Source organism: Camponotus floridanus, unplaced genomic scaffold (genome assembly GCF_003227725.1).
Source record: "Camponotus floridanus strain SB8 unplaced genomic scaffold, Cflo_v7.5 scaffold70, whole genome shotgun sequence".
Lineage (NCBI taxonomy): Eukaryota > Metazoa > Arthropoda > Insecta > Hymenoptera > Formicidae > Camponotus > Camponotus floridanus.
In genome coordinates this window covers 1072018-1084768 of record NW_020229839.1, presented here as the reverse complement: position 1 = coordinate 1084768, position 12751 = coordinate 1072018, and the positions used below count along the sequence as shown (strand labels likewise).

At 33.8% G+C, this 12751-nt stretch overlaps 2 protein-coding genes across 3 annotated transcripts; both read left to right on the top strand.

The window, feature by feature from the left end:
- Window positions 1-35: 35 nt before the first annotated feature.
- LOC105258481 (protein disulfide-isomerase) lies at window positions 36-4429 on the top strand. The gene is made up of 8 exons (XM_011269744.3): window positions 36-406; window positions 1774-2105; window positions 2315-2449; window positions 2553-2783; window positions 2875-3246; window positions 3333-3461; window positions 3551-3634; window positions 3810-4429. Exons 1-8 carry the CDS (start codon window positions 253-255, stop codon window positions 3858-3860), a joined length of 1488 nt encoding a protein of 495 aa, XP_011268046.1. The 5' UTR covers window positions 36-252; the 3' UTR covers window positions 3861-4429.
- Window positions 4430-7203: 2774 nt separating this feature from the next.
- LOC105258482 (dynein intermediate chain 2, axonemal) lies at window positions 7204-12463 on the top strand. Of its 2 annotated transcripts, XM_025413865.1 has the most exons (11): window positions 7204-7687; window positions 7779-7940; window positions 8023-8281; window positions 8359-8612; window positions 8689-8848; window positions 9154-9346; window positions 9429-9564; window positions 9631-9777; window positions 11059-11274; window positions 11824-11929; window positions 12388-12463. In XM_025413865.1, exons 1-10 carry the CDS (start codon window positions 7508-7510, stop codon window positions 11914-11916), a joined length of 1800 nt encoding a protein of 599 aa, XP_025269650.1. In that variant the 5' UTR covers window positions 7204-7507; the 3' UTR covers window positions 11917-11929; window positions 12388-12463. The 2 variants fall into 2 exon arrangements, with proteins under 2 accessions (XP_025269650.1, XP_025269651.1); XM_025413866.1 differs by lacking the exons at window positions 11824-11929; window positions 12388-12463 and adding an exon at window positions 11349-11429.
- Window positions 12464-12751: the final 288 nt, after the last annotated feature.

Genomic DNA, 12751 nt, shown 5'->3' with positions numbered 1-12751 from the left:
CACGATGAGGACGGTGCCACGCGTGAAGGCGCGAGCCTATTGCTCGCCGACGCAGCGCCGCGTTCGCTCATTCGTCGCGCGCTCCTCGTGGACGGTGTCTTCCTCGTCATCCCGTCCTCTTCATCGTTGCCGTCGTCGCCGACCATCTTCGTCAACGAGACGGACCGTATCATTTCGACTCGGCTCTCCGAAGGGACGAGAAGCAACGAGAAGAGAGTATCCCCGGATCCGGAATAGAAAATTCCGATCAACATGAGGAGCTTCGTCGGCGAATTTTGTTTCGCGGTGCTTTGCCTCACCGCGATTTGTCTCGCCAAAGTCGAGGTCGAGGATGGCGTCCTGGTGGTCACCAAGGACAACTTTGACAGCGTCATCCAGGACAACGAGTTCGTGCTCCTCGAATTTTGTAAGTACATGCATGTACGTGTATGATATCGTATTTGTGTGTGTGTGTGTGTGGGCGCGCGCGTACGTGTATGTGTGTATTCTTCGAAGTAAATCTGTTGCTCCGAAGGAGCTGCACCGGCCCATCTGTACTTTCCGTACTCGGGACGGAACTTTATTAACGTTTCCAAGGATGTCTCGATAAAAACAATGTAATGAAATTACGATTAAAGAGAGGGGAGGGAGAAATCTTTAATGAAAATATATTCTCCGCGTGCGCGCGACTCCTACGTCAAGACGCATGGTTCGCCGGCCTTGCTCGGGCGATCCAGATGCAAGCACGAGTACTCCGTACACGTCATCACTCGGCATCCTCGAGAAGAGATAACGGGAGACCGGTAGCAGCGATACACGACTTCAGCCACGCTCTTCGTTTTCTTGCGATTTTCCGCGATTTATCATCATTCCTGTTCTTTCCTTCGTTTCTCTTGGCCTTTTTGATGAGTTTGAATGATGAAGTCTGTATACTTGCCTCGATGATTGAAAGAAAATGAAAAAAATGCCGAAGAGTGTAAATGCCCGTCTCCATCATACTTGGACAATATCTATGCAATTCTTATCAATAAGATGTTTACGAGATTTTTAATCTCTTAGATGCCTTTCAGTGACCTTTCAGACTTTTCGAAAACGATTTTCGATGACTCGTTCTCGTCCAAAACGCAGACCACGCGTCGCGTGGTTTGTCTTGTCCAAGTGTAGAAAGTGTAGGACAAGTACAAAGAGACAAGCCTCCTTCCTTGACACTTTTTTTACCGTTATACGTCTCGGTGATCAGACTGAGATGGTAGCGTCACATTATGGTTTCTATAATGATGATGATGATGATGATAATCGAATAGTATCCATGAATGATCCAAATCGATCCATCGTATTCGGATTAAGCGATCGAATTAATCACGCCATTCGTCGGGGAAATTTAATTTTATCAATTTTTAAATCACTAGTTGCCTTTTATCTACTTGCATAATTAACCATATGGTATTCGTGTAACTTATAAATATATTTCTGAAAGATTTCAATATATGAAGTCGTAAGATTATAATTTAATATCTTTCTCTTTTTTCAATTTTTTGATCTTATTAAATGAAAACTTTGATGTAAAAAAGAGAATTCCTTCAGATTCTTCTCTTTACAAACTTTCTAAATTCACTAGAATCATGATGGTTCATATGTTTGATTGTATTATTTTTTTCAAGATTATAATAGAGATAAATATAAAAAAATAATAAAAAAGAATTCATAGTATTGCCAATAGTTATTGTCAATTAAATTTTTATACTTTAGTAAGGTAAAAAATATAAATGCTATTATAATATTTCTTTGTCACAGATGCTCCATGGTGTGGACACTGCAAAGCTTTAGCACCTGAATATGCTAAAGCGGCAAAGAAACTCGAAGACATGAAATCAACGATTAAATTAGCCAAGGTAGATGCAACGATCGAGACGCAACTCGCCGAACAGCACAAAGTGGGAGGATATCCTACTATCAAATTTTATCGTAAAGGAAACCTGATGGAATACACCGGTGCCCGTAAAGCTGATGACATTGTTAACTGGCTGCTCAAGAAGACTGGTCCACCTGCCAAAGATTTGCCGACAGTCGACGAGGCAAAAGCATTTATCGAAACACATAATGTCGTTGTTGTCGGATTCTTTAAGGTATAACAATCGTGAATATTGTTGAATGTATCTCTTTGGTTCAATGTTGTAATGCATTACATTTATCATCATTTATTGACAAATGTATAAAATTTTTTACATTCTAAACTATCATATATTATGATAATCAGAATCTAACACAGCAGCTAATTTTTTAATGCATATTTGATGTTCTTCACATATATAATAATGTATAATGATTTTGCTAGGACGTGACAAGTGATGCTGCTAAAGTATTCTTGGACGTTGCCATTGTAGGTGATCATGTGTTTGGTATTACTAGCGCCGATGAAGTATTCAAGGAATATGAGATTGAAGATGAAAAGATTGTATTGTTCAAGAAGGTATGCCTACATTACTGTATTAGTATTTTGAAATAATTTGAAGCAAAATTGTTATCTACTTTTCAAAATAAGAAATAAAATTAATTTTTCTTATTCTTTGCAGTTTGACGAAGAAAAGACCGTCTATGATAAAGAAATTACCATTAAAGATGTACAAAGCTTTATTTCTATACATTCGTTACCTCTGGTTGTTGAATTTAATCAAGACACAGCGCAGAAGATTTTCAGTGGAGACATCAAGAGCCACTTGCTAGTTTTTCTCAGCAAGCAAGCTGGCCATTTTGAAAAATACATCGATGAAATTCAAGAGCCGGCGAAAAAATACCGCGGCGAGGTATGAAATATATTCGTGTATAATATTCTTGTTTTGTATATCATTTTCAAAAGAATCGATTAGAATATTATTTTAAAATATCTGAATGTAGGTCCTGTTTGTGACGATCGATTGTGATGAGGCTGATCACGAACGCATTCTCGAGTTCTTCGGTTTGAAGAAGGACAATATACCGACTATGCGGATCATTAAGCTCGAACAAGACATGGCAAAATATAAATCCGAAAATCCAGAGATATCTGCCGAAAATATTCTAGAATTTGTCACTGCTTTCGTAGATGGCAAATTGAAGCGGCATCTGCTTACGCAGGATCTGCCTGAGGATTGGGACAAGAACCCGGTTAAGGTCCTCGTCGGCACAAACTTCCATGAAATTGCCTTTGACAAGGAGAAGGACGTTTTCGTTGAATTTTACGCACCTTGGTGTGGTCATTGTCAGCAACTCGCGCCCATTTACGAGCAAGTATGTTTGTTTTTTTCATTGAAACTAGCTTGTAAACAACATTAATTTCATGTATAGCTCTGTAACATTCCTAAAATTTATTTTAGCTTGGTGAGAAATATAAGGACAAGGACAAACTAGTCATCGCCAAAATGGATATCACCGCTAATGAATTGGAAGATATAAAGATCATGAATTACCCTACGCTCATACTATATAAGAAAGAGACGAATCAGGTATGAATCTTTCACTTTCATTCAATTTACAGTATACTTAACAGTTATACAGTATACTAAAACGTGTTTATTTCAACTTTTACTCTTAGGCTGTAGAATATGACGGCGAGAGGACGCTCGAAAATCTTTCCAAATTTATCGAAACCAACGGAGAATATGGTCGAGCGGAAGAGGTATGTTATGGAATTGCATTTGAATTACAAAAGGAAAGCAATACAAATATGTTGAATTATAAGAGAAAGAGACAGTAAATTATCTAATGTTCAAGTCATATTATAATTTAAATTTCTTTGATGAATTTGACGAAATTTTTCTTTATGTTATTCACACATATTATTTGTTTCATAGATTGAAGAACAAGACGAAGATGATGACGTGCCAAGGAAGGACGAGTTGTAAACGCACATAATCATTATTATAAGAAGTAAAATCAACATTAACTCGTCTCTTATATTTCCTGCATCCAATCAATGAACTCCATAATTTTTCCCGCTTTACAACAAAATATTTCATTTACTACGACGATAATTTTCAGTGGTGCATTCTCGCACACTTATTTTAGGAATTTAAGTTAACGTAAATGTGTACAATTTATATAATTAGAAAATTATATATTTACAGTTTCACACAGGGAGTTATTGTCACAATCTCGAGTTTAAATGTCGAAATGCACAGAGACATTTTAATTGGTAAAAAATTTCAATTAAAAAGTTTCAGTTAGTAAAAAGTGAATGTAAGCAGTAAATTACAAAAGTCTATGGAATATTTGAAGTATTTAAAATGCGTGCGATAAGGAAATATGCATGTCTATATAATTATGCCGTTTTGTTGACTCGATCTTTGACGTGACTATCTCTACCCTCTGGAAACTGACAACATTTATATAGTTTCGCGTATTTATCTTTCTATACACACGTTCTTATGGAAGAGTGAATCGTTGATCTAAGAACAAAATTTGAAAAATCATGGATCATGTTTTATTTTTTTATAAAAACTCACCTTTTTTTATAAGTGATCATTGCTCGTTGCTGCGCGCAAACAAAAGCAAGTCTTCGGACACTGCAAGGGCTAGTGGTTTACAAGTACATTTCCAATTTGCAGCATTTTTAAAACTATCACTGCGGGTGATGGTTTTAGATATACATAGTTAGGATAGGCAATTGTTTTTAATGTCCTTCTAGTTTTTGATTGACTGAAACTCTAGGAAAAGAAATAAATTAGCGATGAGACACATATTGTCGAAAAAAAAGAAAATTATATATACTCTATTAAGTCTTTATTATATATTATTCTTAATATATAAAAGATATTATTCTATTCTTGTGGTTTATGTCTATTTTATTATCACTGCTATACGATATAAATTATAAATATATGTTTTATACTACATGTACTGTATACACATACCCATACATATAAATATAATTTTTAATTCTTTTTTACACGGAAGTTATCAAACTTACGTTTAGCAAGTAATATATGATTTATGCGTTTGCATAAACAAGCAAAAGTGACAAGTAATCACACTGATTATATAATAATTCGCATAAACAAGTACTTATGTATACTATCTTATTGTTTAGAACAATAATCATACTATTTATGTACCGAAATTAATACTTTGAGTGGCAAAAATATTTTATTTTTCTGCATCATTCTTCTTTAATAATATTACGTTTATATTTTTTTTATTAGGATCGCGGACAAACGGAAATAACAGATCATACATTGAATTTGTCAAATTTGCACGAATTGTTACACAACACTCTATTAATCACGGAGGAAGTGAAACAGATACTGAAAACGGACTGCGACGAAGCGGCATTTATCTTAAAGCCGTGGCAGGTGAAGGCCGTTGTTGAAAAACAAACAGATAACAACAGCATTTGTAATTGTAACAAAGTATATAATCTATCATTCATTAAACATATATATTTATTTATATATAATTATGCACATATGTATAAATAGTTCTTTAATATTTGTCATTAATTAGATCGCGACTGAAAACGAAGCTGAAGAAATCGCCGCAGGCATAGGACGAGCGATAATTTTGGCACAGGAATTGCGGGAAAAATTGAAGCTTAATGTAGCTTCGTCGAAGAAAAAATCTTACAGGAAAGACTCAGTTGAACGTGTTTATTCGTCCAATTTGACATTAATTAATGACCGTAAAAAAGTATCGAAAAATATTTCAACGCATAAGGTGAAAGTTGCGAAGAATTCTAACGGTAAAAAAATTGCACAAGTTAAAACTGACAAAGTAACTTGTAACTTTACGAAAAAAATCACATCGCCGAAACCTATCGACAATGCGAAGCATAGTGATGCGTTTGATAAGAAAATACAAGATGCAAGATCGAAAACATCACCTAGGAAAGTTGCGACAAAATCAAAGAGGGGAAAAAATTTTATACTAGAGAATAAATTAAACGTTAAAAAAATAAGTTCAGCAAATAAATTACAAGCTGAACGTAATAATTTTAACGACGATTCGCAAAATGTATGTAACATAATATATACATATATGAAAAAATATATATATTTATTTATTTATTTGTTTATTTATTTATTTATAAATATATAAAGGATATATATATATATATATATATATATATATATATATATAAAGTTTTAATATAAAATTGTTTTATTGGGCGCGTTTTTATTTCAGTCAGGAAAGTCTTTAACGCCCGAAGCATCAGCAGCAGAATTGAACGATTTAATACGCAAAATAGCAGTGCGACAATCTACCGAGGGTGCTTTAATACCTTCTCCAGGCCGTGATAGAATAGATTGTCCGTTACATGACGCGCATCAATTTGTCCAAGAACGGATCACAACAATAGACGTAGTAGAAGCACTGCGATACTTTAATGTACCGAATGACATTGTTAAAGTATTGAGAGCTTATTATGCATTTTTAAAGACTGAAATTAATGACTCGAATGATATTAAGGAGAATAGATACGGGAAATCACGTGACGCTTTTCTAAAAGAATTCGAAGCGATGGTAAGTAAAAAAAAAGTACAGGAGGAAGTGATATATTTTTAAAATTATATAAGGTCATTTTTATATATCTGTGATTTGATTTTTACATCGTATAGAATACAGCCACGCAGGATTGTTTGTCACAAAAGCGTCATTTGCTTGAAACTGCAGCTGGATCAATATCTATATTTAGTAAAATTTCTAACGAAGATTTAGATTCGACCCAACTCAATGATATGAAGAATACCCTCGATCAATTAGGAGTCTCTTCAAAGCAATATAACGTCAAAAATATTGTCGAACCGATTGAAACATTCTGTAATTTTTCTTTGACAAGAGGTTGGATGTCGAACGGCATATGGAATATTTCCTGTATGGAACATTTTAAAAGTAAATTTACTCTTTATATATGCACATATTGGTCGATTTTTTTAATACTTAATTTTTAATTTTCAAATTTTTTTTTTATTTAATATTTCAGATTTTTCCCGAGCGTACAACATAAGATATTGTAATAAAAAGCAATTGTTATCGCTGTATGAAGCGATACAAAAATTACAGCGCACAAAATATTTGAATACGTTGATCCTCCTTATTTTACGCGACTTAATGCCTACTGTTAAGTCTAACGTTAAGCCTACAAGCGCGGAATATGCGTTGGCATACAAAACAATGTTTATTCTTCATCAGGGTTTAAATCCCAAAGTGCCAGTTTTAGTGAGAATCGATTGAGCCAGTCTCACGTTATACAATATATTCTGCGTTACTATAGTAACTACCAAGTATGTACGTTTAATTGATATCTATTTATCTTTTGTGAAAGTAGAATTCTACTAAACAGACAGTGAAGAATAGACGAAAATATATCAGGGGTTGTATATTTTTCTTACTATAATTCTCATCATTGTGCCAGAGTCAAAAAGTGTTATTAAGTATGTTTTAACGAGTGGAAATAAAGTGTTGAATATTAACTGAACATTAATTTTCACGTATATGCTAGATCTGTATTTCTGCCCTTTTCTCTCTATAATTTTGCTATTATTTATTATATACGATGAATACGGAGTACGCTTATACAAGGAAAAGAATGCATTTCGGGAAGAAATGCAGTTTTACTGACTTCGACAAGACCGAGGTGGAGGTCAAGTCAAATCCGGCATTGATGAACAATTACGTAAGAATGGATCCCGTTACGCATGCTACGCAATTTGGTAAAGTTTATGCAGTCCACGAGGTATGGCACACATTTCTTTAGATAATACTTCTATAAAAGATGTACTGCCACAGTGTGTACCTACATCTATACACACATGTATATGTCACAGGTAAATACGACTACCGCGACATATAAAGACAACAAGATGTTTCATTACGAGGGCGGTTGGCCGAAGGATATAAACATGAAGGATTTAGAACAAACGGTCAGATATAGACGCAAGATCGAGAAGGATGAGCTGTATATTCACACGATGCTGCAATTGCTACCCGTAAAGAAATAATTCACCTTTTTCTCTCTCTCGTCCATTTTCATTAAATGATTGGGATTGAAATTCTTTCGTCTTTTTCAAGTCGATGGAGCACTGCATTTTGCAGAACAATGCTTGCAATATCTACGAACAGTACTTTGCCGATGTAGAAGCAAACCCGCTGATACAGAGAGCTTTCTCGCGCACAGTAAATGTGTACCGTGATCCTTTAACGTCAAAACGACAGATCACTCATCTATCATGGTCACCGGATCAAGGTAATCGTTTCGCGGCCAGTTATTACAATGACAATTTCAAAAAGAGCTCCAGCAGCAATTATGCATCGTACATCTGGGAAGTAGGTGCGCGTCGCAAGCGATTAAAGTAAAATAACAATCGCATTGACGAATAATACATTGGAAGAAATTCTATTCCATAGAGAATCCAAACAATCCATATATGATGTTGAAACCGTTTTGTCCAATTCTGACATTGGAGTACAATATCAAAGATAACAATGTTTTGGTAAGCGGTCTAGCGACCGGACAGGTAGCCTGCTGGGACATCAGACGAGGATCGGAAGCGGTGGACATCAGCTCGGTGGAATTCAGCCATCGGGATTCCTGTGACAAGACCTTGTGGATCAATTCCAAGACCGGTACCGAGTTCTTTAGCGCTTCAAAAGACGGACAGGTATATATAATTTCTCGCTATTTGCAACATCCGTAACAGGACCATGTCATATCGAACGTTACATTTGATCTTGTAGATAAAGTGGTGGGATACCAGGAAAATGCAGATTCCGACAGAAACATTGGTGATAGACCTGCTGAAACCGGAAGATCAGAATGTAGACAAGGCGATTGGCATTTCGGCTCTTCAATTCGAACCATCAATTGGCACGCGTTTCATGTGCGGTTTGGAAAATGGTATAGTAGATTCGTCAGATGAATCATGATGTACATTTTAATCTTATTTGAAATTCACGCTTCGATAAACTCTTTGAGAAATCGGAAAGAATAAGTTGAGACAAATTGTTTTATATAAAATATTGATATCGCGAAAATGTTTCTTAAATAAAGAGAAAAGAATTATTTATGCGATATCAAATAATATAAGTGATACGAAAGACTCGCGCACGTACCATTAATCGTTGAACGCGTAAAATTGAGCTTTTGAGTTAGTCCTTAAATTTTAAATCTGTATTGTCTATGATAATTCTAATATTATTCAGGTATTGTGATATCGGGTAATCGAAAAGGTAAAACTTCTGGCGAGAAGATCGCGTCGAGATTCAAGGCGCAATACGGGCCAGTTATAAGTCTGGAGAGAAATCCCACATTTGTGAAGAACTTTTTGACGGTTGGCGACTGGACCTCAAGGATTTGGTCAGAGGATTGTAGAGAATCCTGCATAGCGTGGACACCGTGAGTATTTTAAGAATAATCGAGCGAAACTTGCGCGGCAAGCGTGTTAAATAAATGACGAAACAATTAAATATTTCTATAGCGGTCACCGAGATTTTTTAACTGGCGGCGCGTGGAGTGCCACACGTTATTCCGTCTATTATTTGATCAAAACCGACGGCACTTTAGATGTGTGGGATTTTCTAATTCAACAGGACAGCCCAGTTCTTAGTGTAAAGGTATTACGCTGATGCGACTTATGTGATTGCAATTTCGAAATTTCACAATAACAATCTGATTTAAAGGTCTGCGACGAGAGTTTGACATGTTTACGGCCACATGAACAAGGGCAGCTGGCTGCGGTCGCGAACAAAAAGGGTTCGACCTATTTGCTCGAATTTTCCGAAGCTTTAACGGTCAATCAAAAGAACGACAAATTGCTATTAACCGCGGTAAATATTAGATAACAATAGAGATTGATCAAAAGGATTGTCTCTTTTGTTTATCAATATAAAATATATATAACATATACAATCTCTACAATAATAAATATACAATATAAACATACACAATAATAAATATTTCGAATACAATCTAATGTATCTAATAATATTTTGCTATCATTATATTAATTTTTAACATTTAATAATTAGAGACTTGGCTCAAATAATCAAAAAACTAAAAAGAAAATAGCATAAGAGCCAATGCGCGATAGTTGGAGCGCAGAAAAGCAACAACACTTCTTTCTTTTTTCAATATTAATTTATTAAAAACATATTATAATAATAAAAAGCGAACGTTTCGGATCATCTTTGATCCTTCTTCAGCGCGATATTAATAATATATATTACAAATAGTAATATATCTCTGCTTCCAACAGTCAATTAAATATATTACAGTTATGCTATAATTATTAATAATTATTAATTGTAAGAAAGCGTGAAACCTGATCTGCTGTGACGTTGCATAGCATATAGTATATTTAATTGACTGTTGGAGTGCTTGCTAGATCTCTGCGGGATGCAATTTAGCGGCATCTACGCGTCGAAAAATTATAAAAATAAATTCGTTTAATGTAACGCGTCTCTATTTGTAATATATATTGTTAACATCAGCTGAAGAAAGATCGAAGATGATCCGAAACGTTCGCGTTTTGTTATTATAATATGTTTTTAATAATATAATATGTTTTATTATAATATGTTTTTTAATAATAATATTGAAAAAAGAAAGAAGTGTTGTTGCTTCTCTGCGCTCCAAATACCACGCATTGGCTCTTATGCCATTTTCTTTTTGGTTTTTTTAATTTTGAACAATATATCTTTATAATAATCTTATTAATAGGAATTCTTTTATTATTATTATAATAATTGAATTTGAATGATCAATTTTTTATGAATTATATGTATTTTTAAAATTTTAATAGAAAAGAATATTACTGTTTGATAAGCTTTCTTTGATGCAATTATATCGATGTTTTCAGATGCGAAAATAAAACTGCATAAGCTAATAATATGAGTTAAACTCTTATATATATATAGTGAAAAAAACTGATATGATTTCTCGTTTCTGTTCATTATAATCTAATATGACTGCAGTGGTCAGAAACGATAGCTTATATCATCTACGAAAATAAAAGAAATAGATTTTATATACAATAAATTATACTTTTAAAAGCTACGCATTTTAATGTACCAGAATTAATATGATCAGTATCATCGATCTTGCTTCAGCTTCTAGATCGTGAGACGCGTAGAGAGAAAGTGATAGAAGCGAAAAACAGAGAGCAACGATTGAAGATGAAAACTTTAAAGATGCACGACGAATCGGATTTTATCGATACTTCCTCGAAATCGGATGAACGGGAAGACGTTAAAGAATCTTCGAACAGTTTGAGGAATACGCTGATAACACAATGCGAACAAGAGTACGAAAACATAATTAACACGGTGAGCAGATTATTTCGTCAAATTCAATTAATTTCATATACAAAATACGTGTTTTTAAGTTTCAATTATTACAGGAGTTAACACGAGAAATGGAAGCGAGTAATGTGGAATTGAACAATAACGTAATACAAAATGACGCTGTTATAAGTTGAATTGATTACGTAAATTAATGTAATTTAATTATACAAATAATTACAAAATACAAATAGTAAAATATTTCAATTCCAATTAATTTTAATTCCAATCAATTCCAAGCTACATTACGCTTATATTAGATAATAGATAAGCAATTTAAAGAGAAATAATTTAAAAGAAATATAATCAAAAAGACGTTAAAAAATATCGTTTAATATTAATGTTCTAATTATTTCATTGATTTTCTTGATATTAGATTAAAAAACACTTCATGATCATTTGAATCGTTTCTTTTACTTCTCTCACCCTTTTCTTTGATATTCTTCAATTTTCTTCTAGTATTTTCTTTCTTCCACTCTCTTTCCTTAATTCTTCTTTTATTTCGATTTCATTATTTTCCATTATCATTTTCAGGCATTAACAAGTGGAGCTCTAGTATGTACGATGGAGTGCCATATAAAGACGAAAGTTTATATGCTTTCTTCAATCGAAATTCAAGTCGCTTAATAAACTTGACAAGGTGACTAATCTTTTTTGTAATCCTTGTACAATTTTAAATAATTCTTTACTCAATTAGATAAATATAAACATGTTAAATTATTTTTTATCTTGATTACGAATAAAATTCAGCGAAGAAACTATGAGACAAACAAATATGTTTTTTCGTATCATAATTAATACATTAATACATAAATATTTTCTTCTACTATCTTTCTTTCCTAAATAGCATAAAGCATTTTAAAAAACTGAAAAACAATAAAATGTCTAAGTCATTTGTTAATTATTTTTTAGGGAAATGTGTTGTCTGGGTTCTCTTGAACAATGTTTTTCCTTTGTTTTCTTTTAACGTAAATCACGTTTAATAAAATGAAAATATTTGCGATCGTATTTCTGCGAAAATGATGCGAAAGAAAAAAATTTGCAAGAAATAAATTAAAAAGAATAATTACAATTAACAGTTATTGTCTTTTATCTCAGATTCCATTTTATTGCGAATATGAAGATCTCGTGAGACTTGCTCGGAAATAGAAGGATTGCACCAAGATCCGCAAGAGTTTTGAATTGGTGACCGTCACTGTTTATCGATCGATCCACACGGTCAGTGACTAAATATATACTCCCGCACCTGGCATGTACTCATTCCTAGCAACGAGCTGTTGGTGGACGACTCTTTCTTCGCGACAGACAACGAGTTATCGCCCTATTTATATCAATAACATTAATGAAGACTGCACAGCGAAAAGGACTTATTCTCTTTAGTGTCTATGATCGTACGAAACAGTAGTGAACTTGTCATCTTCGTAAGTGCAATCGATCGATTTGCACAAGTGGAACATATATA

Excerpts from the sequence above, each read along its gene's own strand:
- LOC105258481 (XM_011269744.3), top strand. The coding sequence starts at position 253 with ATGAGGAGCTTCGTCGGCGAATTTTGTTTCGCGGTGCTTTGCCTCACC. Across the intron at positions 407-1,773 it reads GTTCGTGCTCCTCGAATTTT|ATGCTCCATGGTGTGGACAC; the intron begins GTAAGTACATGC and ends TCTTTGTCACAG. Across the intron at positions 2,106-2,314 it reads TTGTTGTCGGATTCTTTAAG|GACGTGACAAGTGATGCTGC; the intron begins GTATAACAATCG and ends TGATTTTGCTAG.
- LOC105258482 (XM_025413865.1), top strand. The coding sequence starts at position 7,508 with ATGAATACGGAGTACGCTTATACAAGGAAAAGAATGCATTTCGGGAAG. Across the intron at positions 7,941-8,022 it reads CGATGCTGCAATTGCTACCC|TCGATGGAGCACTGCATTTT; the intron begins GTAAAGAAATAA and ends GTCTTTTTCAAG. Across the intron at positions 11,275-11,823 it reads ACGAAAACATAATTAACACG|GCATTAACAAGTGGAGCTCT; the intron begins GTGAGCAGATTA and ends TATCATTTTCAG.